Source organism: Hemibagrus wyckioides, linkage group LG06, assembly GCF_019097595.1.
Source record: "Hemibagrus wyckioides isolate EC202008001 linkage group LG06, SWU_Hwy_1.0, whole genome shotgun sequence".
NCBI lineage: Eukaryota > Metazoa > Chordata > Actinopteri > Siluriformes > Bagridae > Hemibagrus > Hemibagrus wyckioides.
Window position 1 is genome coordinate 31638320 of NC_080715.1, and position 27989 is coordinate 31666308.

General features: G+C 38.7%; 1 protein-coding gene across 3 annotated transcripts; it reads left to right on the forward strand.

Moving 5' to 3' along the window:
* The first annotated feature begins 1053 nt into the window (after window positions 1-1053).
* Window positions 1054-27980, forward strand: ranbp2 (RAN binding protein 2). 3 transcript variants are annotated; one of them, XM_058393224.1, is made up of 29 exons: window positions 1054-1268; window positions 3354-3421; window positions 3531-3642; window positions 3776-3928; window positions 5416-5646; window positions 5823-5965; window positions 6616-6811; window positions 7693-7993; window positions 8758-8936; window positions 9435-9616; window positions 10589-10712; window positions 11045-11206; window positions 11302-11439; window positions 11615-11746; window positions 11839-12048; window positions 12136-12219; window positions 12528-12666; window positions 12751-12845; window positions 13183-17782; window positions 19328-19405; window positions 20631-20810; window positions 21217-21288; window positions 22026-22216; window positions 23346-23493; window positions 24022-24114; window positions 24536-24681; window positions 25137-25410; window positions 25503-25837; window positions 27070-27980. In XM_058393224.1, the coding sequence occupies exons 1-29, from the start codon at window positions 1197-1199 to the stop codon at window positions 27373-27375; spliced, it is 9144 nt and encodes a 3047-aa protein (XP_058249207.1). In that variant the 5' UTR covers window positions 1054-1196; the 3' UTR covers window positions 27376-27980. The 3 variants fall into 3 exon arrangements, with proteins under 3 accessions (XP_058249207.1, XP_058249205.1, XP_058249204.1); XM_058393222.1 differs by lacking the exon at window positions 19328-19405 and having other exon boundaries at window positions 10589-10706; XM_058393221.1 differs by lacking the exon at window positions 19328-19405 and having other exon boundaries at window positions 1055-1268.
* The last annotated feature ends 9 nt before the right edge of the window (window positions 27981-27989 follow it).

Genomic DNA, 27989 nt, shown 5'->3' on the forward strand with positions numbered 1-27989 from the left:
CTAATACACAGTGAAAAACAGTACTAAACTCTACCTTTCCTTGTCAGTGGGGTGGTACATCTTTTGCATCTCTTGTATCTTTTACATCATAAAAATGATGTGACATTAATAATTATTTATGATACATTATTGAACCTGAAGGACCACAACTGGACATTTAATTAGCTTTTGAGAATGAAAAGTACACTATATACACACTTCTGGAAGATACACAGTAAACGTGGTCCATGGTGGTCTAGCAGCTAGGACCTTATGTTCTTACACCTGTGATCCGGGTTCGATTGTCAGGCAGGGAACCAAGCCAACCACTGGTTGCACAAGCTACACCATTCATAGTGCCATGTTTGGAAAAAAACACAAAAACAAAATTGTACACAAGCAAAAGTGTTCTGCTCTGGTGACCCTTAATGAGCACAGCTGAGTACAGCTTAATGAGGAACATTATTAGAGGCCACTAATTTGCATGTGTGTGAGCCTGTGTGGTATTCCTTTTTTCTGTAACGTTTTTGTTAGATTTTGTATTTGTTGTTACTTAGAAATATTAACTATAGTGTTTGCATGTCCCTCTGGATAATGGTGTTTATCAAATGCTATAAATGAATGATGTGTAGGTCCTCCACCAGCTTGTTAGTTTCTGTTTATTTGTGTTGTTTGTTTAGGACACCACACCCGTGTGGGCTCTCTGCAGTCCTGTGGCTAAGGGCCAGGAACACTGTGACGCACATTAGACCAGACAAGCTGATTCATCATCATCATCATCATCATCATCATCAAAAAAAAGCAACAACCCAAAAACATAAATGATAGAATATACTTAAAATAAAACATACTGCATAAAATCTGTCTTCTGCGTGTCTGTCTGGATACATTTAACAGGTTTTTTCCACCTTCTATTAATTTGTAAATTAACATGCACTACTAAACACACGGACGTCATTCTTCAGCTCATGCTCGTTATCTTTCCGCCCCAGCTCACGTGCGCAAGGGCCAGAGCACCAAACTGAACAGGAACTCTTGCGGCTTGACGGTGCAGCCAATCACAGAGCGTTTCCGCGAATCTCGCGATAACTGGCCCTCTGTGACGCGCCTGGCGCTAGGGGCTTGTAGTAAATGTGAAAGTTAATGTTGATCTGTAGAATAAGTGCTGGACTGATATTAGCAGACGTTTATAACACGGTGGCGGTTCTTTCGCAGCCATGAGGCGAAGTAAGGCGGACGTGGAGCGCTACATTTCTTCAGTCGAGAGTCTCTCTCCTTCTCAAAAAGAGGTACGCCATACCGGGTAGAAAATGTGCGAGCTAGCAGGCGGAGTGTTTAGCTGGAGTAGGCCGCTGTGTGGGGAAATATGACTAGCAGCCGAACAAAGTGAACTGATTAACACACACACACACACACAGTACAGGGTGACGGGTTAGTCATTATCGGCGTGATGCTGCAGTAACTAGTACAGTGTGCTTCATCAGCTAGCTGTCTGCCTTGTTGACACTTGGTCGTGAAAAACGCGGTAACTCTCTCTGTGTGTGTGTGTGCGCGTGTGTGTGTTCCTGCCTGCCTGTTTGGTGTACATGTTGGTCCACGTTTCCTCACCTCGTGTTGGTTGTGAGACGCTTCAAGATTTGAGATTATTATTACTCAAGTGGCTAGTTAGCTAAAATGTAGAGAGCGGAAGTAGAACTGTCATTTCAACCACATGTAACTGACTGAGTACACGGTGAAACGTTTCTCCAGGATCATGGTGCTACATAAAACAACATAGAGCTAAAAAAAAAATAAAATAAAATAACACCAGAGCTAATGGCAGAAAGCTGTAGCTGTGCTACATCAGTAGGGAGTGATTGACAGGAGCAGGGTGTAACCAACAGGCACGGTCACATTTCCCACATTTCTTTTAAGAACAATTATTACTTAATGTGGAGCTATAATTAACATCCGACTTCTGTGCTGGACACACAGCTTATATTCTGTGCATTATAAACCAAATACATCAACTGTGATGAAATACCAACTGCTTTATAAACAAGAAATCAGATATTTATTGATGTTCAAGCACAACTGTGTGCAGTGGAAATTCGGTGTGGTTTCTGCGACCAGTATATAAACAAAAACAACGCAGTATAGCCGTCAGGGTCATTGAACCAGGTGTGAGCTCAGTCTTTTCCCCATTTCCATAACACTTTCCATAGTTTTTGTATGTGAGGAGCTGCAGAAGTTTCGAGTTGTATAGTTCTTGGAGTTCATGCTCACTCTGTTTATTAAGGACTTGCTTTCAAAGCTTTTTCTTAAAATCTGTGGTCAGACGTTTGGATTTCTTCTTCGGATTTCTTTTGGGCGGATTTGAAACCCTGAAAATGCAAGAGTAATCTGCGTGTTGATCCTCAGAGATCAGCATCCCGGAGCCTGCGCAGTGAAGGACGCTCCAGACCCACTAGAAAGATGTGTTTGTCACTACGTTAAATATCACCGATTTGGACATATCCCTTTCATATTCAGTACATTTGTGTCTATTTAATTGCAGGCTCCAAATTCATTGTTTTTTATTTTTGTTGTAAATACAAAGACTTTGGACTGTTGTTTATTTCACATCCTACCCACGAGTGATCCTTCAGTGCAGTTTATTGTGTCATTGCTTGGAAAAACCATGCAAAGCAGCACAAGTCACATGTTTGCAAAACAAGGCGGCTAAGAAGCCTTTACCTTAGTCATTTTATCTATTCCACAGAAAAACAATGCTCTCATCTTTGTTTTTTTCCCCCTGCACACTGTGAGAACATCTACACACAATGCTCATGCTGATTTCTGTTCATTTGTATTTTTTTTCTTCTCCAGAAATCCTAGGTCTTTAAGTCATTCACTGTCCATCAGTGTTTAATAATTGGACAGCTGTTTAGTCAGATAATACTGCTCATGCGTTTGTTGTCTCACTTTGCGTCTGTAAACCTGCCGGTTGTTGATGCTTTGATTTAAAAGTTCAGCTGTCCGATAAGTGCTGGTGGACACACGTCCAGGGCACTGAGTGAATGTCTTGCACACCTTTTCTAAATGTTATATGAGAATCGAAGTAAAGTGTGTGTGTGTAAGCTGTTGGATGTCACTCCACAGCCTGAACACTGATTATAATTATATTAATGCAGTATAAATGTATAAAATACGTAGATAAGGCACATGTTGATCTGTTTCCATGTCTGTCCCACTGTTAATATCATGAACAAGATGACCAGCAGGCAGACTTATGGGCGGAACTCTTATGCTACCTGTATTTTGCATGTGTTGAATACAACCTGGGTATCATACAACCATTTTTATTTATTTGTTTATTTATTTTGTGCTAAATATATTTTTTTCTTTCTTTGTAGAAACCAACGAAGGGATTTTTATTTGCCAAATTATATTTTGAAGCCAAGGAGTATGAACTTGCTAAAAGGTAAAATGAATATTAAAATGAATTCATGTTTTTTCTTTGTGAGAAATGTTTGATGACTTTTATCAGTGTCATCCGTTTTATGTCTCTTTGTTGTATATCCTTCCTGTAGACATGTATCAGCGTATTTAACAGTTCAGGTCAGAGACCCCAAAGCTCATCGATTCCTTGGTCAACTTTATGAACTAGATGGTGAAATTGAAAAAGCTGTTGGTTGTTACAAGGTGTGTGTATTGTGGTAGTAGTACATTATTATCATTGTCATATTGAATATGAATTTAAGTGTGTAGCTTGGATGTCTCTGTATTCTATGTCAATCAATGAAAATTTTTTTTCTAAATCCCGCCCTCTCTTCAGCGCTCGGTGGATCTGAACCCAGCCCAGCGTGACCTGGTTCTGAAAATAGCTGAGCTGCTGTGCAGTAAGCCGGAGTTTGACAGCAGGGCAGAATTCTGGGTCGAGAAGGCGGCAAAACTTTTGCCTGGTCACCCTGCGGTCTTTGACCTAAAGGTTTGTACATCAAGTCTTTAGTGTAACTGGCCAGGGCCATAATTCAGGTTAAAGAATGGGAGGAAGAGTGTAATGCTTCAGATATCCCATGCTTACGCAAACGAGCAGCTTTATTACATTTACATTCACTTACAAAACAAGCCCGTGTAGCTGAGATTAACTTTATTACATCAGTTGTTGGTTGTAATGAAATCATTGTTTCTACTCCTTATTGACGAATAAGCCACTCCAGACAGAGGTTTCGTTAACTGGGAAGATCCTCCTTTATGGCCGCTTTGCTTATAGTCCAACATTTGACGTATATTTTAATTCATGGACACTTATCGTTTCAGCTCCTTTAGGACCTTCTGTTGGGGATTACGAGAAGATTTTTAGTGAACTAAGGCCAGATTTAGTTTTAGCCACAAGCAAACTTTTTAATTGATAAAGTGAAGCTCATTTTGCTTTTCCATGTAAAAATTTAATGTTAAAACTTTAGTTCTGTAGAACTATTTTATTTTATTTATTTATTTTTTAAAGTTTTGTGTAACTGCTGTTTTGCTTAAAAACAACATTCAATTTTTGTAATTTTGCAGTTCTTATTATTGGGTAGAATTTCACTTGCTGCCTAACTACTGCAATGTGGAATAGGCAAATATAGACATCCACCTGAAACACACAAGTGTGTCATGCTTACCATTTTCATTATACAATCAGGAAGCAATCATGATTTTTTGTGTGTGTATTTAAGTTCTGGTTATGCCACATAACCCGTGATGAGTTTAGATGTAGGTGTGACAGTTTAGCATGCAGGAGTTAATTTTTGACCTTTATTTCAGATTGTGGTGTAGTTGAACACAATAGAAACTGTTGTTCACATAACTCGGTTTATTACTTGCCATCAGACAGCCACACTGAAATCTGGGTATTTTTTTATATATATAAATAAATGAAGATATTGGCCTTATGTTTGAAACATGTGCCATAATACATTCTACTGATTAGCTTAACCTTTTGGGCTATTAAACAGGCAGGTAGTCTTAGCCTCAGAGGCCACACCCACAGACCTTTAACTGAATATCTCATGCATATGATGCACAAAATTGGAAGCAGAAGTTTTGAAGTCACCATCTGGTTGTTTGGATTGTACAGCATTTCTGGGAGATGCGTATATTGTGTTTCTTTTAAATGGTTCTCCTGAAAACAAAGACATCGTGACGCTCTGCTTCCCTCGTGTAGAAGGAAGCGGTCATTTATACAACTGTGACAGTGAGCACTTGTGAGGAACACTGGATTTCCCAAACGATGTCAAGTTCACTTTAAGGACTCCTTCATTTGCACTTTCTTAAATACAGAATTTATAGAAACATCCACTTTACCTACCTGAAAATGTAGATGTCATAAGGAATATTTAAAAGAACGGTCCCGAAACACCTCAGAGAAGTAAAATGATTTAACACAATGAAGTTCTGTCTTTTGCTTATTGTAGATGTTTTTTGTGTGTCTAGGAGAAATTGCTGAGCGCACAGGGGCAGAAAGGCTGGAATCAGCTTTTTGATCTACTGCAGTCTGAGCTCCAGCTGCGCCCTTCTGATGCCCACGTTAACCGGAGACTGGTGCAGCTCTACTGCCTGGATGGACGTTTGGAAGAAGCGGCTAAGCACTGTCTAGCTGTGGAAAGTGCTGGTGTCTTAAGACACAGTCTAGACTGGTACACCACTGTTGTCCACACTCTTAAGGTTGGTGAAGTTTCTTCCTACTCTGGTGAATTTCTTAAAAGCCAAGTAATCATTTTAAGACCCATTTAACACCAGATTCAAAATTTGGTGTTGAATCATAGAATGGTCGAAGTAGATGGCTGACAGCAGTCTAATTCCACTTCAGTGAGAAATGTATTTGAATAATTGCTCCACAGGAATATGTGACTCAACCCAGTGTGTCTTCTAATGAGAAGACCTATCGCAAGTTCCAAAAGGAGCTCTTACTGGCTCACAGTAATCTGCTGAGGCTTACACTTTCTGAAAAAGATTGCAAGGAAGGTGTGACTGCACTTCAGATGTAAGTTATATTTATTTTGTTTCCTGCTTGTTGGTGTTGCAAAAAACCTGCTGCAGTTCTTAATTCTTACCGATTTCTTCTGTTTGTTATTGGTTCAAGTATAACATTATCACAGTGAGTATACAGGCATAACATTATGACCCACTGCCTAATATTTTGTTGGTCCCCCTTTTGCTGCCAAAACAGCCCTAACTCGTCAAGGCATGGACTCCACTACATCCCTGAAGGTGTGCTGTGCTATCTGGCACCAATATGTTAGCAGCAGATCCTTTAAGTCCTGTAAGTTGGGGGGCTGAATGGGCTTAAAGCATACTTTTGATAGATATTTGCCACTGCAGACCGGGAACACTCCAAAAGAGCTGCAGTTTTGGAGATCACAATCCAGTCGTCATCACAACTTGGCCCTTTTAAAATTCTCTCAAATCGCTTGTCCTTTTTTCCTGCTTAACACATCAACTTTGAGGACAAATTTGTACTTGCTGCCCAATATACCCCCCCACTAACAGGTGTCATGATGGGGAGATTGTCAGTCTTGTTCACTTCACCGGTCACTGCTCATAATGTTATGCCTGATCGGTGTATAACCAGGAAAGGTACAAATTTACACACCTCTGTGCTAAAATTATGTAAATGATCTTTTGTGTTTCTAGTTTTGACCAAGCTATGCAGTCTTTAAAGAACACTGCAACAAAAGCTATGGATGAGCTCCTGGAGGTGTTCACAGAAATGAGAGCTCATCTGTATCTTTATGCTGGAACCCTGCTGCTGAAAATGGCTGTGGAAAAAGAACAGCAGTGGCGAGCTGTCGTTGATTTAGCAGCCCTCTGTTATCTTCTGGCTTATCAGGTAAAAAAGGAAAGTTAATATAAGGCTGTTAAGGAGGTGCATGCAGTAATTGTCGAGGAAGGAGGATGCTTGTTAATAACCCACACAATTCAATATGGTACACTACTCTGGTAAATGAATATGATATAATTTTGACACAGCAGCATTGCCTGAATGTGTTAGGTTTTAATTTTTAGTTGATTCAGTCACAATCTAAACTCTGCTTAAAAAGCCATGTTAAAGGAGCAACCAGTGTGAACTGCTGTATTTTTTTTTTTAAACCATTTGTTGGAAAGTTGAGCTCACAGTAACCATGCTATGGGGCAGTCAGTGGGGGCTAACTGTTTTCCTTTCAGCTTGTGTGCCTCATTGAGATTTGCGATTTATCAGACCAGGCTATGTTTTTATTGTATTTAGCTCTCTAGATTTGGTGATTGTGTCCACTGCAACCTTAGCTTTCTGATCTTAGCTGACATAAGTGGAACTTGACGTGTTCAGTCTGCTGTTGTACCCCATCTGTGTCGACGTTCAATGTGTTGTGCATTCTGAGTTGCTTTTTAGCTCACTACAAATGTACAGAGTGATTATCTGAAGTAATGGTTATTACTGTAGCCTTTTGGTCAGCTCCATATAAAAGTCTGAAAAGAAGTGGTAGTATTTAACATTTTTACAAATAATATTAATGCTAATAATAATTAGAAAATGTTTAAGCATGTGCTTTGTTCTCCTGCAAGGCAGACCTGTTCAGACAGAACAATGCAGTTGATTGTAGAAACCAGAAGAGTTTCGATTGTATTATTAATTACTGCATGTCACATTTTTCCAGGAACGTTGTAGTCAGTAGAAGATTAAACTTAGTGTTTTAGTTCACGAGTCTTAATTTTTCTGCCTCTCCCCTTTAGGTTCCAAGACCAAAGATAAAGCCTGAGAAAGGTGAACGTGCATCACTGAAACCTCTAGAGTCTTTAGCTTGTTATCGTCAAAGCCAAGCAGGTCACATGCTGCTGAATCTGAAGCAGGAGTTGGAGCCATTTTTGAAGGAGGTGGTGGAGGTGTTCGGGAACAGAAGCGGACACGACACCCTGTTTGAGAGACTTTTCAGTACACAATCCCCTGTGGATCTCTCGTTCATTGGCAATGACAACATCTCCTCCATCAGCACACAGTCACCGGACATACAAGAGCTGGCGAAGTGGGACTGTGGTATGCAACCTACAGGCACACAGTAAACACTGGAGTTAAGAAATCATATGTTGAGTGGAATTGAAATGAAAAACACCACTTATATTTAGGTCTCTTTCACATTCAAGACTCATGACCAGCCAGCAAGTAATGACACACATTACATATTAGATGTGCCATATGCGTAGTACAGTATTATGAAATGGCATTTACCAAGATCTTTGTGCGATGTTTCTGATTGTGAACTCACCTGACAATATGTAGATGACATAAAGTGACAGTACACAACAATAGATAGCACAACACAACTGTTGTAAGTTTAACGTTGTGAACATATGTAAAAAAAAAAAAAATTGGGTGGGTCACTAAATTGCATAATTATTGCTTGTTTAATGAGCATAAATTTTTTTTGTCCCAGTAGAAAACATTTTACTTGAATCTACCATAGGATCCCACAGAAAAACAGCGTCTCAATCATCACTGTGCCCAGCGTTTTAAAGGAGATTTTCCCTCTGGTTGAGCTGGTCACACAATCCAGTCTAAGCTTAATGAAAACACAGTGAAAAAGAGCAAGATTTGGAAGTGGGCTGCCTAGAGATCACTGAATGATGGAGTTATTTCGTTAAATCGGTCACATGACAGTTTGTGTACATGTCACATAGGTTGATAAATTTTCATTGTTCAATCATTATAGCTGCAGTTGCCGTTACAAACCGGTTTGTCAGTACCAGGCAAATGCAAAAAATTAATCTTCAGCATGAGCTTTTCCATATTTATGTTCTTAGGTTCCATCTTGCACTGTGGGGATTTACAACACCTAACATGGCTTGGATTGCAGTGGTCAATGATGGGCCAGAAACCTGCAGTGAAAGACTGGCTCAAGCAAATCTTTCCTCGTCTCACTCTGGAGACTTTCAAACTGGACACCAACACTCCAGAGTCAATCTGTCTGCTTGACCTTGAGGTGAAGTCCAGTTTAATTTATTCATTCACGTTTTCATTTATGTATTGGTTAAAAAGTGTACGTCTAAGTAATTGCAGGTATTTCATGGCAGTGGAAACTTTGCTAACTGGTTTATTCCAGTGATAGACATGTTGTGTTGCTTGAACTTACAGCAAACTCACCAAATAACATGCTACAAATAATAATAAATGATATTACTAATAATATATGATAATAAAATAAATAAATTGTATTCTTTAACAAAGTAATTTTAATTTATGTGGAAGTTTGAGACTTATTGAACATTTATGGGTTTTGGTTGCAAGAGCTCGAAGTCTTGATTACACTGTCCTCATTCATTAATAAACATTGTAATTGTTGGAAAATCAATCCCACATTAACCCCCACAGTGGGCATTATTTTTGTAGAACAGCACAATCTTGTGTGTTGCTCCTTGTGTGTATACTGAGTTGAATTTGTCATTCAGTAAGGATTTACCTCTACTTTTAATCATTTCAGGTGTTTCTGTGTGGTGTGGTGTTCACAAGTCACACTCAACTGCAAGAAATGGCAAAGATTTCTGCGTCTTCACAGCTGCATGAGCCAAGATGTTTACCATTGCAGCTTATGAAACTCTTGTCTTCAGAGAGACAGCGAGAGTGGTGGGATGCAGTCTACAGCCTCATTTATAAAAAAGCAATGTGAGTCAGCAAAAGACGCTACAGTGGATCCTATTTTATGAAAACTTTTTTTGTACAGGGATTTTACAGTAGATGTTATTAATACTTTGAGGACTGTATTACATACAAAATGTGCTTTAACACTTTTTTGGGTAAGAGTCTGAGCAGCTTGTCACATTTTGATTTAACAATTTTATTACACTCTTCACTGCAAAAAATAGATTTGATCTAGATTGATCAAATGAATCTATCTAAATGCTAAGGCTTAAAGTTGGCTTTAAAAAAAAAAAAAGGTTGTAACTAACTACACTGGTCAGGCATAACATTATGACCACCTGCCTAATATTGTGTTGGTCCGCCCTGACCTGTCCTGCACTGTGTATTCTGAAACCTTTCTGTCAGAACCAGCATTAACTTCTTTAGCAATTTGAGCAACAGTGGCTCGTCTGTTGGATCAGATCACACGGGGCAGCCTTCGCTCCCCTCGTGCAACAGTGAACCTTGACCGCCTATGACCCTGTCACTGGTTCACCCCTGTTTTTTCCTTGGACCACTTTTGATAGATACTGACCACTGCAGACCGGGAATACCCCACAAGAGCTGCAGTTTTGGAGATGCTCTGATCCAGTGGTCTAGCCATCACAATTTGGCCCTTCGTCAAACTCGCTCAAATTCTTACGCTTGTCCATTTTTCCTGCTTCTAACACATCAACTTTGATGATCTGCTCATCATGGCACATGTTAGTGAATGGGATATATTAGGCAACGAGTGAACATTTTGTCCTCAGTGTTATTGGTCATAATGTTATGGATGATCAGTGTATCTGTTGAGTTTATATTGTGTATATAAGTTAGCTCAATGTTAGCCTAACAAGGTTTAGTTAAGTTCATTAAGGTATGTAAATAAAATCACTATTATGAAGAATAGTTTTTGTTGCAGTATGTTTATTTAGATCTTGTTTTATTTTTTAATTTTTTTTGTCTTCATTATAGACCCAATACATCTGCCAAACTGCGAATGATTGTCCAACATGGTCTGAGCACACTGCGAGCAAGAGAGAAGCATGGTCTTCAGCCTGCACTGCTCATCCACTGGGCCCAACATCTTAGTGTAATGGTAACCATTTAACTTTTTTGTTTTTATTACATGTTTTGTTTTAAATATACGATTATAGATACAGTTAGAGGTCTTAAGTTTACTTGTTCCTGTCTGCAGAAATGTTAATTTCTACTGGATCATTTGTGTAAATGTAGGTCACCATCTGCAATGTAAAGTAGCTTTTTCAGGGCAGTACTAAATAATTATCTTATGCTTAAACATTCCCCCTAAATTTGTTAGGCAAATAAAAAAGCCAAATGAAATGTATTTTGATCACACCTATTTGTTGTTAGCTGGGACTGATTAAAGCCACTGTTAGTAATTATTTAACATGACAAAATTCCCTGCAGGGTGATGGTGTGAACTCCTACTATGACCAAAAAGAATATCTGTCCCGTAGTGTGCATTACTGGAATGTCGTACTCCCCTTGCTCGAGAAAATTGAAAAGAGACGCAGAATTCCTGAACCTCTTGATCCGTTATTCATGCATTTTACTAGTAAGGACATACAGGTAAGTTGAACACACTTTCTTCTGCTTGCATTTCTGATTTAGCTTTAACTTGAACTGGTTGAACAATGTGAGTTTTCCCTTTCTCTTTTTGTTAGGTTTCTGAAATTAAAAGCTATGAAGAGGGGGCTATGATTGCATTCGCTACTCTTCTTGACATTGAAGGCAAAACAGATCAGGCGATCTTGAAGCTTGAGAAGCTCAACTGCATCTCTTCCTACTGGCATCTTGCTCGGGTAATCTAGTTCATTTTTTGATAGCTCACAATGTAGGAAGCTTTAAATGATTGTTATGGCTGCTTCCATTAAGGGGAATTTCATAAACCCTATTTTTGTCCAATAGTATAGTCAGTAGTATTTATCTAGGTAATTCATGTACATCCATGCATTTTTCTTTTTTGATTAATCACAGATCTATCAGAGACTTTCTGAAGAGGCAGGAAATGGAATTGAGGAAACGCAAGACATGTGCATCAACTTTCTCCAGCAGTTTAAGAAGTACTTGTCAAAGGTCTACCATGCCAGTGCAGATGACATGGAGAAGGTACAGGATCTAATTCCAATCAACATTCGTTTGTCTTTATTGATCAGGCTTTACACAAGATTGATTCATGATTCAATCACATTTTATTACAGCTGCCTGTGTCACTAGAGGAAATTATGGACTTGCTCAATGATGTCAATCAGCAGCTTGGAGAGTGTGGAGATGCTGTGGATGGAATTGATGAAAGACTTCCAATGACTTCAAGCCCACGATCACGAAGAGAACCTGCTGTGGCTGCTTCTAATAAATTCTCAATGTCCTCTCCAGCCAAAAGTGTACTCTCCCCCTCTAAGAGATCAGTGGTAGGTTAATGCTTTTGTCTTTTTATTTTCCCCAAGGTGCATGCTTTGTTGTTTACATTATTAAGATGTTCTTTTTTTTTGTAATAGTTTTCTCCCAAAACTCCACCTCACTGGGCGGAGGATCAGAAGTCACTTTTGCAGATGCTCTGTCAACAAGTCGAGGCCTTGAAGGTCAGTTTACAATTCGTAAATTCAGTCCATTGAATAATTCTAAAAAGCAAATATTAAGATGTCATACATCTTAGATGCATGACATCTGAGTAAGATGCCATACAGGGATGGTGGATTTTACTGTGCCAAGCCACCACCACAGTTATACTGTAAATTCTGTGAAATATCTCTTGTATATCGCCTAGTTTTTTGCTTAAGGTCTGGTAAACATGGAAGGTAGAAAATTATATATTTCAGTACATGGAGACAATTATAAACCTTAACTGAGAAAATATCCAAGAGGTCATACACAACACATCTGTTTGCAGAATGAGGTTCATGATCTGAGGCACACTTCATCGAGTTCAGAGTCCCCATTTCATCGAGTGTATGAAGGGAATTACACAGCGGAGGCGTTTCAGGAGCCCTTTTCAACGGCACAGTCATTTCACGGAGTGCCACTTACTGGTCAGTCTAACAAGATTACTTAAAATAATTTTTTCCCCTTTATTTTTTTATTTTTTGCCCTTCACATTTCCTTTTTTTTTTCAGTTGCCACTACAGGGCCTTCAGTATACTACAACCAATCCCCAGCATATAATTCACAGTATCTTCTTCGCACTGCTGCTAATGTAACACCATCCAAGGTAGGTAACACGGACCAGGACTGCAGCTGAATCACTGATGACAACACTGTTTTAAAACTTACCATCAGCAATAATTTAGATATGTTTCCCTGTAAAAACAAAAAAATAAAACAGTCCTTTAAAGTGGATCTCTTAAGTTTATTACTGACCCAACAACTGCCTTATGTGAAACAAGCTTTGTAGTTAAATACAGTAAAGTAAGATTTAATTTCCGAGTTATTCTTTCAAAGCTAATAATGGATGTACAAGATATTTTGACAATTATGTGTATTAATCTCTCATGAATGCTTCAGTTTTTTAACTTGCCTACAAAATTTCTAACATATCTTTCCAATAGGCCCCTGTCTATGCAATGAATCGTCTCCCTCAGCCACATATGTATGCCTACCAGCAGCCAACACACACACCACCTCCTCAAACAGCAGCATGCATGTACCCTCAAGATCAGGTTTTTGGTACCCCGCTTAGGTTTGAGTCGCCAGCTACAAGCTTGCTGTCCCCATACAATGAAGAATACAGCAGTCATAATGTTTCTCAACCATCTACCAATCCGTCGTTGCCAGAGCCTGGGTACTTCACTAAGCCACCTGTAATACCTGCTCAGTCCTGTAAGAGCGGTGAAGGCAAGTCAGTGGACTTAAAGATGAACTTTGGTCCGCAAATTACAGCTGAAACTTCTAAGGTTGGCCCTGGAGCTGCCTCCCAAACTCCAGCAGCAGCTGCTTTCAAGTTCAATTCGAATTTCAAATCTAATGATGGTGACTTTACTTTCTCATCTGCAGAGGTGAAAAGAAGTGAAAGCCTTTTGGGACTTCTAACCTCAGATATTCCTCCCCGAACCGAAGGCCATTCAGCCCTACTGTCTCAGTCGCAAGACCCAGCATCAAGTCATTCTGAGGTCTTTACTTTTAGGAGTAAAAATGGTTTTACATTTGTTGATGGGGCACAGGGTAAAACAACTGGAAAATCTGACCAAGCATTTGACTTGGCAAATGTGAGCAAGCCAGTGACTCAGGAGGAAAGTGATGAGAAATGTGTCGAAAGCGATGACAGTACCCATGTTGAAGAGGATGAGGATGGTCCCCATTTTGAACCCATTGTTCCTCTGCCCAATAAAATTGATGTAAAAACTGGGGAGGAGGAAGAAGAAGAAATGTTCTGCAACAGAGCAAAACTCTTCCGCTTTGAGACAGAAACAAAAGAATGGAAAGAAAGAGGCATTGGTTCTATCAAAATCCTGAAGCACAAAACATCAGGTAAATATCGATTGTTGATGAGGAGAGAACAAGTTCTGAAAATATGTGCAAATCACTACATCACTGCAGACATGGTTCTGAAACCAAATGCTGGGTCCGATAAATCATGGGTGTGGCATGCTATGGACTATGCTGATGAAATGCCAAAGACTGAACAACTGGCTATTCGCTTTAAGACTGCAGATGAAGCAGCATTATTCAAACAAAGATTTGAGGAAGCTCAGAGAGCTATACTTAAACATCCAAAAATTCAAAGTCAAATGAAGGAACATGACTCCAAGCCTTCTGTCTTTGAGGACTCTAGAAAAAAAGTTGATCTGAAAACCCTTTTTGCAAAGAAGGAAGGTGAATGGGATTGCAATGTCTGCTGTATAAGAAATAACGCTTCATCTAAAGAATGTGTTGCTTGTAGCAATCCTAATCCTTCTGTTGATTCAAAATCTCAAAGTAAATCAGCTGAAGGATTTAAAAGTACTGCTGCTCCCCAAGCAGGACCGTTTCAGTTTGGACTTAGTTCTAAGGATGACAGTGATGGTGCCAGCTTCAAGGCATTTGGACCGCAGAGTCTCTTTTCCTTTAAATTTGAAACACAGCCAACTGTTACTCCGTCCAGCCAGGGTGACACAAAGTCTGGTCATTTAGAAGCTTCAGCCGATCGTCCTATGTCTGTGCAGAGTTCAGATTCCGCTGTCCAGAAACCTAGTAGCTCTACCGGTGTTCAAGGATTTTCATTTAGTCCTGAATGGAGTGCTCAGTTTGGTATGAAACCAGGACAGTGGAATTGTTCCACATGTGCAGTGAGGAATGAGGCTTCCACAAGCATTTGTGTTGCATGTCAAACCTTAAATCCGAAAAACACGGCTGCTCCAGAATCTACCACTCTGTCTATGGCTTTTCCAAGTAAATTAAAGGAAAGTGATTCGAACAAAAATGCTGATCTGAAAACCCTTTTTGCAAAGAAGGAAGGTGAATGGGATTGTAACGTCTGCTGTGTAAGAAATAAGTCCTCATCTAAAGAATGTGTTGCTTGTAGCAGTCCCAATCCTTGTGGTGATTCAAAACCTGCAATGAAACCAGCCGAGGGATTGAAAAATACTGCTGCTCCCCAAGCAGGACCCTTTAAATTTGGACTTGTTGAAAGTGCTAAGGATGCTAGCTTCAAGGGATTTGAATCCCAAATTCCCTTCTCCTTTAAATTTGAAAGTCAAGGTGATTCAAAATCTCAGCAAAGTTCAAATTTCTCTAACCAAAAACTGAACAGCTCTTCAAGTATTCCAAGTTTTCCCTTTGGGCCCAAACAGTCTGTTAGCTCTGTCAGCTCATTTACCTCTGAACTTGATAAGTTTGCCAAAAAAGTGGGTCCGTGGGATTGTGATACCTGTTTGGTCAGGAATGAGCCAGCTGCAACAAACTGTGTTTCTTGTAAAGCACCATGTAGCAGCAGAAATAATGAAGCACAGTGGATTTGTGATGCCTGTCTTGTCAAAAATGAAGGCACATCTGGTCATTGTGTGTCCTGCCAGAAACCTAATCCAAATGTAGACACCACTAAGGTCACAGTAGCAGCAGCACCCTCCTCATTTAAGTTTGGTACTGACCATCAGGCTAACCATCCTGCAAGTACAGGGGTTACGTTAGTTGAAAAGTCTTCAAGCAGTTCAAAATTCTCTTTTTCAGTGCCACCAGAGTTAACTAGTGAATTCAAATTTGGTCTAAAGGGACCTGAATCAAAACCATCTGACAGTGCATCTGCTGCATTCCTACTGAAAAACATTGCCGAACAACACAGAGAAAAAGAAAAAGATGTATCCTCATCTGTCAAGTCATTGAGTAATGACTGCCCACTGATTACAGGAAAGCAGAATGCATTCAGTTTTGCAGACTTGGCAGAGTCTTCACATGGTACCTTTCAATTTGGCCAGAAGGATCCTAGTTTTAAAGGCTTTGAAGGAGCTGGAGAGCAACTTTTTACCTCATTTCTGCAAAACCAAAAAGCAGAAACCTCTGTTGATCATGAAGAGGAAGATATGTATAAAACTGAAGAAAATGACGATATTCAGTTTGAACCTGTGGTTAAGATGCCTGAGAAAGTTGACCTTGTTACGGGGGAAGAGGATGAGGAATGTCTGTACACAGTACGTGTTAAGCTTTTCAGGTTCGATAATGAAACTCATCAGTGGAAAGAACGAGGGGTCGGAAACCTAAAATTTCTTAAAAATAATCAAAATGGAAGGCTTCGAGTTCTAATGAGGCGAGAGCAAGTGCTGAAGGTGTGTGCTAATCACTGGATCACTACTACAATGAACTTGAAGCCCCTTTCTGGCTCGGATCGTGCCTGGGTATGGTTAGCAAATGACTCTTCAGATGGAGATCCCAAGTTGGAACAGTTGGCTGCTAAGTTTAAAACCCCAGAACTTGCAGAAGAGTTTAAGCGAAAGTTTGAGGAGTATCAACGGCTCCTTTTGGACATTCCTTTACAGACTCCTCATAAGCTGACTAATTCAGACCGAACAGCAAATCTCATACAGAAAGCCGAGGAAATGAAATATGGTCTTATGGACCTCAAATCATTCTTGACTTATGACGGAACGAAAGGCAAGAATGAGGAAAGCAGTGTTACAACAGCAAACAATAGCTCAGCACTCAAACCCACCTTGGAATGGGATAATTATGATTTGCAAGATGATGTTCATGATGACAGTGCTGACACGTCTATATATGCTTCTCCACTAGCAAGCAGCCCGTTGCAAAAAAATTTGTTCCGTTTCGGAGAACCATCTACTAGGTTTAGTTTCAGCTTCCAGCCTATTCCTAGTCCATCGAAATCCCCAGCTAAGCTGAATCAAAGTGTGGCATCTGTGGGAACGGACGATGAACAAGAAGTCAGTCAAGAAGAGGAAAGAGATGGCCAGTACTTTGAACCAGTCGTACCAATGCCTGACGTGGTTGAGCTTTTAAATGGAGAAGAGAATGAGCAGGTAGTGTTCAGTCACCGAGCAAAGCTGTATCGCTATGATAAAGAGCTCAGCCAGTGGAAAGAAAGGGGAATAGGGGACATCAAAATTTTGCAAAACTTTGATACAAAGCGCACCAGGCTTGTGATGAGACGTGACCAGGTTCTTAAATTATGTGCCAACCACTGGATAACCTCAGATATGAAACTTGATCTGATGAAAGGAACAGAAAAGGCATGGATCTGGAGTGCTTTTGACTTTGCTGAAGGAGAAGGAAAAGTTGAACAGTTGGCTGTGCGCTTTAAATTGACAGAGACTGCAAATTCTTTTAAAGAATTTTTTGAGCAAGCCAAAGATGCCCAGGAAAAGCAAGTCCTTCTTGTGCCTGCTTCTCCTAGAGAAATCTTGACCTCCCCCAGGTCCCAGTGTGGTAAAGCTGCAATTGCGGTGCTTGAAGAAACGACTACAGAAAAGACTGAACAACCTTCTGAAAGCAGTAATGAACCTACAGTGTCTCTCAGTCCACACAGCACGGCGAAAACAGTGGTCTCTCCCCCCAAGTTTGTCTTTGGGACAGATTCTGTGCAGAAAATATTTGGAAGCCCAGTGTCCTCTAAACAGATGCCTAGTCCAGCTGCAAGTCCTGAGGATCAGGCATCAGGCAGTGCTTCAAGCTCCAGAGCAGCTGAAAGACAGACAGTAACTCCATTCAAATTGCCAGAAAGAGGTGAGATTTTTGCTATGGTTAAACCTCATGCCGTTTCTATGACTTTTTTTTTTTTAAACTGATTAATTGTGATTGATACTTAAAAATGAGTTCTGGTGAAGTATACTCAAAAGGGGAGATATTTGCAAATGACTTGAATTCGTCTTGATTCTACACAATGCTCTGTCTGTTCTCTTTTTCTCTTATTCTTTTTCTTTTGGGACCTTTCACCATTTCTAAGACAATTTTTTTTTTCTTGCTCTTTCAGGCCCTATCCGTGAATATTTAAAATCACACGAGTCATTTGTGAAAAAATAATGCAGAATAAAATAGCACATCCATCTGTATGTACAACAAGAACCAAAAGGAAACCAAAAGGTCTAATCCACTGATTATAGTTGTAAAGAGTTGGGTCTCATTTATCAAGCTGGATATGAACAGTTTATATGTAAACTGTTTATGATAACATTTATACAAAAAATAGGTATTTATGAAAATCCCATAATCTTGTTAACCACTTACTTAATTAACTAATTAATTATTAATTAATTAGTTAATGTGCTGCACTGTATACGAATTGCACAGTTAAGTTTAAAGTAACTAAAGGAATATTAAATAGGGTAAAGTAAAAAAGTTTACTTAGGAAAAGTAAAAGAAGGCAAGATAGAAATGAATCCATAATTTAAGCATTTAGTTATGCTATGTGCCGCTGTGTAAAAGGAGGACTGGTTGTGTACTTCCTAGTGTTATGCAGACCATTCACTTCCTCTGGACACTTGCCCTTCTGCTCTTTTCTAACACTGCATCTGGAGTGCACCTTGTACTTATTCACTTTTAATAAAACCAGTGCAGTTTCTCTGTGTGAGGTGCTCAGTGTCCACCAAAGTGCCACATTAACATGTGAGCTGTTGTTGACTTGAAGTCCCATGTATATATTCTCCTGACATTTTGAGAATGCTTCGCTTTTGGTTGTTTACCATTATCTGTTAAAAGGTTAAGGCTCTTCAACCATATAGTCAGCTTCATTACGGCACACTTCCAGAGAACAGGCACAAATGAACCTGCATGTTCTCTTTACTCTAACTTCTTTTGGCACCACTGAAGAATATCTGAAAATAAATAAAATGAAAATGTCTTTAAAGCAAATAACAGTGAAAAGGCAAATATGAAAACAGTAAATTAATTCCATCAATTTATTGCAAGGATTTTGTATAATGAGGCTGATCAATCAATATTTCCTGAATATAAGAAATATTGATAAATACTTTATTTATTTATTTTTTTTTTTAACATTGTTTAATTATTTTTAGTAAATAGGAAACATTTTTTCTGTCTTGTTTACTCATCTTCTGCAGGGCTTTTAGGTTGTCCTTTTTTGCCCTACTTTTTTTCCACATTAGCACGGGGAGACACACACAAAAAGAACCAACTGTGGTTGACCTGCACAAGATGAAGGATATCTTTGTTTTTTGTTTGTTTGTTTGTTTGTTTTAAAACTACCAAACTCTGTCCCAGATATCTCATTTCCTCACTTAAAGCCATCTCACCTACCACCCACTCTTTTAGGCTTGGATTTTAGGCTTTTTAAAGATAACCCTATGGCTTTTTGGGCGTGTACATCAGCTACCCAGTTTGAACCTCAAGGTACTTTTTCACCGCACGTTGTGTTCTTTGAGACGTGGGACACTGCTGTCACCAATGAGTCTGTGCTGACCTACCTAACCCTGGATAAACAAAAACAATAACAACAACCAGAAAATGTGTTTAAAATAACAAGCATGCCTTTTGATGTCTGACTGATATGACATACTTCCTAATCATGCTGCTGGTTTCATGTTTTAATTTTTGTTAGTCTTTGCATCCTTCAGATTTAGTCAGGTATGATATTTATCTACCTATAAAACACACATTAACAAATGCTATTGGCATAGTTCACCGACGTGTACGTGCAAAGCAGCATTTATCACTAATGCTCAAGTAGGGCTAAGTAGTTACATGACTATTATATTGCATATATATACATTATATATTAATATAATATATTATATTATAGAGTTTTAAGCAAATTTACAGATGTAGGAAATTTTCCTGCACGTAATTTGTTGATGCTCGATGCAGAATCTGCCATCTCTTGTTTTCTTATCGGGTACATGTTTCCTGAAACAAAATGGTCATTCTTTTAAATAACACCCAAGAGAGTGTACAAGCATTTTGTGATTTAAATCCATCAGGAAGTAGCCCTTTACCCCTGTGGAGAACCACTGCTTTGTCGTAAAGCCCCAGTTGGGATACGTTTATTTCATAATGCAGTTAATTTGCTACATGTGAATCTGGATTATTGTGTAAGTACATGCTACATGCATGTACTGGAATTATCTTAAAAATGGGCCTGTTATTTCATATTATTGTTTAAGGATTATATATTGATGAGAAATTTCCAGACCTACCAGAATTTAGTTTCAGCTAAATTAGAAAAGACACGCTCAGAAATACTGAAAGACATTAAAAAGTAAAATTATCCTGACTGGGGTTTCACGCCTGCTCACACCAAATCATCACCTTTCTAGTGAAGTGCATGAAAGTTTGTGTGTGTGTGTACACATAGGTTCCATAATTAGTGGACAGGAGCTTTTGTCATATGATATATTAGCTAAATATTTTATTTTTCTGACAAACTGATGCTTATGGAATCATTCTACATTGCATGACTGCAAATTGCCGTATATTTATTCAAGTCTGTACTGGTTCTATAGAAAACAATTTAGCATCTGTTTTGTTTTTATGTTCTTTGGCCAGAAGCTGCTTTAATGCTTTTACTTGCTTTGTCATAGAGTATTAGTTTTAATTCTTGTTTTGTGTCCCATTTTAGTTTCTTCTAAGACCCATGAGGATGTAAGGAGTGCTGCCGACAGTGGTGACTCTGATATTGAAATTGTGTTTGAACAACAGCCAACTAAGGAGCAGGCAGAACTCGCACGAAAGCTAATGCTGCCCCCAACCTTTTTTATGTACAAAAATAAACCAGGATATGTGAGTGATGATAGCGATGGTAAGCGTTTCCTTATTGTTGGTTAGAAATCTATCACTTAAGTGAAAAACAAGTTGTGCAAAACAAATTGTTAGCCCATGCCATGAACTATATTGTTTAAAAATTCTAGTATAAAGATTTAATACAGCAATGTTTAGTACTTGCAGAAGACTGCCTGTTAGATTAGTGTTGTTTCACTACCTGGATAAAGTCCTCAAACTTTCTCTATGGGCACATCAGTAGGCTTGTAGGCTTTAGGTAGCAAATTGACATAGGGCCAGTTTTGTTCATTGGGCCAGTTTCCTTAACACACAACTGTATTCATGTAAAGGCCACTGGAGACAAAGATCTGTTTTATGATTCGGTGTTAATTACTGCATCAGTCATAGCTACATTTTAATGACCGCAACATGCATCTGTCATGCAGATGAAGATTATGAGACGGCTGTAAGAAATCTGAAGGGAAATCTGTATCCTGATTCTGCCACACCCGGCCCTGGTAAGTTATATTGATCAACTCTTTCAATAAATCCATTTAACATGTAGATTAAAAGTAAAGTTCAGCCGCAGTTTATTCTGTACTGTTACAGTCTTTCTAGGTTTCTCGCATCACAATGCACCATAGCACACACAGGAGCAATAACAGTAAAAGAACAATAAAACCAGAGCTAATATAAAAACAGTAAAACATCATGACAGTATTCAGACTCCCTCAGAGTGCACACGGTGTTATCGTTTGCATTTTCAAAAATATATTAAGTGTTAATTTTGTACCATCAGTTTACACACTGTAGCACATTGGCAAAGAAAAACAAGTTGTTTTGAACTTTCACTTCAGTCTGAGCGCTCTTGTGTGGACTCTAAAGGAAGGAACGAACATCTTTCCCTCTTGCCATCTTTGACAAGTTCCTTTTTATTATTATTCAAATGCTGATTAACAAATCCCATACCATGCATCACAGTATAGTCTGCAGAGAGTTGCTTGGACTGAATGACTTGGTCTGACATGCAGTGTAAATTGTGGGGCCGTATACACACAGGAAGGTGCCTTTCTAAATCCTGTCCAATCAGAAATTTCTACAAAACTAGTTTTTATTAATGGACAAATCATTTTATTAAAAAAAAAAAAAAAATCTTTTCTACTATGAAGTGTAAAACCGAAGATCTCTGAATGCTCTCTACAGAGTACAGTAGGTTTGGGTGTCTAATGAGTCTTGGATGTCTTGTGTCTCACAGCTCAAGCTAGTAGAGATGCAGAGGAGTGTGTGCTTGTGTGGGAGAAAAAACCAACACTGGAGGAGGAGAGAAAGGCCAAGAGTCTTCAGCTGCCTCTTACCTTCTTCTGTGATGGTAGTGCTGATGTAGACTCTGAGCCTGACAGGCCAGAGGACTTTGGAACAGAGCTACAAAAGGTCCAGCAAGCTCAGGTGAGTGTCATGAGCAGAACTGTAAAGCAGACTTTGTGGTGTTTGTTTCCTTTAGAGCATTCTCGCATGTACTTTCTTATATGCTCGAGAAACTATGCTTAATGTAAGTTATTTTAAATGCCTGTTACTGTTTAAATGTTTAAGGTATTACTATTTAATTAATTATAAACGAAAACTGTATTGCCAAAAGTATGTCCTGACCTTCATGTCCTCACCTATGCCAGATTTTTCCCGTTTGTAGTTATAATACACAGGGTACTCTGCTGTGCTCTGCTTTGTAGTTATAATACACAGGGTACTCTGCTGTGTGACTGTGGTGGTAGGGGTTCTGGGAGCATGGTGCCCAAAAGAATATATTGTACATTATGAAGTTAAATGTGTCTATCTGTTGCAAAAATTAAGAAGCCAGATCTATGAAAAACTTTGTGCCTTTGTAAACAATTTTGTGTTCTAGTAGTAATTTAATCATAAACACATTGGTTGTATAGATATGAATGGCGCTGTGGCAGTTTTAACAGTTTAACTTGCCTGGGCTTTGAGGTATGGTTCTGAAACCCTTTTGTAGTTTAATTCCCTGGGGCTCAGTCCATTGATGGAGACCCTCAGGCAGGCAGCCAGGTGCTCCCCTCAGAGCCTGTTATGAAGGTCTGATTTGTCCTGAAAATGAAGGTGACTGCAATTAGCCAAATGATTGAAAATAAAAGGTGCATTTAGAGTACACTACTTGTACTCTTCTTTTAGTCATGTAAATGTAATGGGGTTAAATGTTTGGCACACATTAAGCAGCTTCAGTCATACTGCCATGCCCTGCTCATTGTGAAGAACTCTCTTGCAGCTGATGCTTGACACTGGAATGACTGTTGTACACTGACAATGATGAAATTGTGTTTGGAATAGTGGATACTTTTTACACAATAAAAATAATGTTGACAAAGTTAATTACTGTAAAGTTAATTGCTTTGTACATGGGGGAATTGTCATGCTGGAACAGTGTCCGGGTCTCCTAGTTTCAGAGTTTCAGTGAAAGGAAAATTGTAATGCTATAGCACACAGACATTGCAATTTCCTTTCACAGTTATGTTAGTATTTCATGTTGCTCCGTAGGCTTTATAAAAGTCTTTTGTTTCAGAGTGAAGCAAGGGAAAGAGAAATCGGGCAAGAGAAAACCAGCGAGATCTGCTCTGAACAGCCCGATACAGCTGATAATGGTCGTCCCATTGACCTGTCTACAAAGATCCAGGACACTGAAACGCTAACCGACTCAAATACCACTCAAGGTAAACTTTGTTAGGAATAAAAGTACTGACCTTTTATTATTATTTTAATTAAAAAAAAACAAAACATTTTTTTTTCTCATTAATACCTTAATAGTCTTAAGTAATGTCATAACATTTGCATCATCATTTACTTGTAACACATAATGATTAAACCTAATACAGAAGTGAAATATACCTGTATTTTGAAGTCTGTCTCTCTCACACTCTCATGTTCTTGACACGTAGTTTTTCTACTAGATATAAATTACTCCTTTTATTGACCTAATGACTTGTAGGGAAAGTAACAAAAGAGTTTAATAAAGGACTAATAAATCTTTACTTGAATGATTGTTTAATAATCAGTAGTCCTTGTAGTCCATGTTTGTTTTGGAATGGTGTTTGTTTCACTCAGAAATCCTATTCCAGTCACTGAGATTTTAGGGAGGATACAGGTTTATTATTTACCAGTATAGCTATAGTATAATATTTCACCAGTATACCTGTGCATCTTTGATGTTTCTCCTAATGTGTCTTTTCCTCTGCCCACAGACGCCCATTCAGCTTTCAGATTTGATTCTCAAAGTACATTTACATTTGCAGACTTGGCAAAGAATTCTGGGGAATTTGTCTTTGGAAAAAAAGGTTTGCTTTAACTAGTTTCCTTACCTTTTGTGACCTGTTAGGAATGTTGGGACATTTACACAATTTAAAAAACATTTTCACAAAAAAAAAAATAATAATAGAGCAGAAATCTTTATCATTTATTCATTTGAATCAAATCATGTTTTAAATAAGCTGCTTCTTGACAGCATGAGGAGTATGTTCATGGACCAGACTGAAAAACACTTTAAATCTCTCAAATGATGTACAGAAAAAAATGGGACACTGTTATATCCAAGTCTTGAATATGATTAGTTTTGGCTATTGTAATGCCTTTAAAGTCTCTATTATAGTTGTGACATTTGTCATCTTCTGCTCCTGGGGTAACATTTGAATAAATTCACATAATTTACAGAATAAAGCAAATCTTTAACTGAGAAACTCTTATTTATTTATTTTTAAGACTCCAATTTCTCCTGGGCCAATGCTGGGACACCACTCTTTAGCACCACTGCAACAGCTCCTCAAAATGAGGAAGATGATGAGAGAAGCGACGAAGATGTTTCTAACAATGACATTCATTTTGAGCCCATTGTTTCATTACCTGAGGTATGGTGGTAATATTCAAGTAGTTTCATGGATTAAAGCCCAAAATTATTTGTATTTTGGATCAGCTGAAAAGTATCTGAAACAGATAAGCTGCATGGTTTTTTTAAGCTAGGACAAATGCTCAACTAGTACAAGTCCTGTTTGTTTATGCGTAGTTTGAGCAGGAGTGAATGCACATGCAATTGTGCATTCATGTCATTGTCACCTGAATGTGTGGTGTCCTTAAATGTTCAACAAGGCCAACATACTCAGAGTCAGGAAGAATCAGGAAGGACCTTTTAACATAATAAATAGTAAATCAAATTTGTCCTGCTGAAGTCAAATAAACATGCCAAAAACCATTCTAAATAAGTTTGAAATGATTGAGTTTAGCTATCACTATATATTTAAAAGAATACTAACTAAGTACACAACTAAAATCAGTAAGCTGTTAACATGTTTTCTTCTATTCTCAGGTGGAGGTGAAGTCTGGTGAAGAAGAGGAGGAAATTCTTTTCAAGCAGAGGGCAAAACTGTACAGATTCGATCGTGATTTGAGCCAATGGAAAGAGCGTGGAGTTGGTGATCTGAAGATCCTCTTCCACCCAGTGAAAAAGTACTACCGTGTCCTGATGAGGCGTGAACAGGTTTTAAAAGTTTGCGCTAACCACACCATCACCGCGGATATCGAGCTAAAACCCATGAACGCCTCTGCTAACGCAATGGTTTGGACGGCTAACGACTATGCAGGTTAGAACACTTGAATGTATTTGTTCTGTTATTCACCTTTATTTTTCTTCAGTGTGTTGAAAAAGATTGAATATTTTTTTTTTTTTTTTTAGAGGGTAATGCCAAGGTGGAGCAGCTTGCTGCCAAGTTTAAGACACCTGAAGTCGCAGAATCCTTCAGAAAAACCTTTACAGATTGTCAAAGGTGCATATCCCAAGTGGACACAGCCCAGTCTTCTAAAGTCAAGGAACATTCTAAAGCAGGCAACCCAGTAGTATATCTCACTATAGCTGCTGACAATGAGCTAATCGGCAAGATCACAATAGAGCTTTTTGCCAACATCGTCCCAAGAACTGCAGAAAATTTCAGAGCTTTGTGCACTGGAGAGAAAGGATTTGGCTACCGGAATTCCATATTCCACAGGATCATCCCTGATTTCATGTGTCAGGTAACCTTTCATTTATGTTCTATTATTCGGTTAGGTCAGGGCGGTCAAGCTCATTTTAGGGACACATGACTCAAGTGCCAGCTGGGTCGGAACCAGAATAATCAGATTGGTAGACCAGTATAACATGAATAACTTTACTTGAGTGTTATTTTTTATAAACATTCACCTGAAAAATAAAAAAAACAATAAAGGGCTCCCAAAGTGGAACAACAGAAAAGCAATCACCTTATTTTCCAGAGGTTGCGAGTTTGAATTCCAACAATGGCACAGCCTTTTCACTGGTGGGAGTCCAAGAGAGGAAAAAATCATCATGTAGACGTCAAATGTCCTTCAGCTTCCCTGTTTATCACAAGAGCACTATCTTTCAGGAAGAGGGCAGGTAGCCCTTTTACACCAGCTTTTAGACCTGTTACACCAGCTTGTCTCTCAGAGGAAGCACATGATGGCCTTCTCTCCCCCTGCTAGCAAGCTGTCATGTGACGTGGGAGAACTGGCTGGCGAAAAGTGACCAGGACTAAATAGGAGAGAAAAGAGGGGAAATATAGTTATATATTTTTTTAACAAGAAAAAATACACGAGTATTCACGGCCTTCACTGTGAAACCCCTAAATTAGTTCTGTTGAAAAAAAGAGACATTTTTGTCAAAGAAGCTTTATTGTCACTTCAACCATATATAGCTGATGCAGTACACAGTGAAGTGAAACAACGTTCCTCCAAGACCAGAGGTGCTACACAGAACAAAAACAAAGTACAGGTGATGCAGACAAACATAGAGCTAAACTATACTTAAGGTGCAATTCTTTAGAAGTGCACAGGATGACAAGACAAGACCGTGCAGACAAACAGGACATAACGCAGACTCTGTGCAGAAGAATAATGTTGACAGTGAGTGCAAAGAGTTGACACAAGGGACACATGTAAAAAAGATCAATGTAAAGTGATGTATGCATGTAAACAAGACAAATTTTACAGGCAGATTTTTCAGGACTGAATGCTGCTATTGACAAAATGTGGTAACTTTGGCCAGTAGAAACAAAGACTAACTCTTCTACCATGTGTTTTGAATTTAGTCTGCAACATTTTTGTTTTATTGAACTTTTGCTAAAATACATATGGTTCTGTTCTGATGAAGAGTAAGTGTATATAGTTTTAGTCCTTTTTATTGAAGTTGCTGAACGTTTTGAGTAAACTGACTAATCCTTAAGATCATTTCATCTATGTTTTGTGTTTAGGGTGGTGATATTACTAATCATGATGGTACGGGGGGAAAGAGTATCTACGGTGACAAGTTTGAGGACGAGAGCTTTGAGTTTCTACATACAGTACCAGGTATATTGTCCATGGCCAATCGTGGCAAAAACACAAACAACTCTCAGTTTTTCATCACGTTAAAAAAAACTGAGCATTTGGACTACAAACATGTTGTTTTTGGCATCGTCAAAGACGGCATGGACGTGGTGGAGCAAATGGGACAGCTGGGCTCCAAGAAAGGTGAAACAAGCAAAAAGATAACAATTGAAGACTGTGGAGAGCTGTAGATCTATTCTTTATTCTTTAAGTATATGGTTTTTTGTTTGTTTGTTTGTTTGTTTGTTTGTTTGTTTGTTTGTTTGTTTTTTTTGTGGAGTAATGAATGTCTCATTATTAGAAATGTGACCAAGGCATGACCAAAGGTCAGAAGAGTTTTGTTTTGTTTTGTTTTGTTTTGTTTTTTTTCCCCAATACGTTAATACAGCACTAATGATGGAATAGACCTTCCTAAAGATATGAGAAGGGTGGTCAGGCACTTCATACAGAGAATAGCCAGTGACTGGATTGATGTGTTTTCCGATGTGTTGGATAGGCATTTGTTTAAACCAGCTGTTATGAAAATGATGCTAAATGATTAGACTTAATATCCTGACTTCCTGCTGTTTTTTTCCAAGCAAACTGCAGGGGATTCATTGGGCTGTGTGGTGAAAGCCCTAGCACTGCAGATTTGATTAATTTACACAGATGAATTAAGCAGCAACAAATCTGGATAATCTTAAACAGTACATTTTGTGTGTTTTTACTCTGTATAGATTTCTGGAAATTCGGCTTTTTACAGCATTGTGAATTCAACATTTTCTGCTTTTTGCCAATATTAAAGGTTGAACACTGAGTTTTGTCT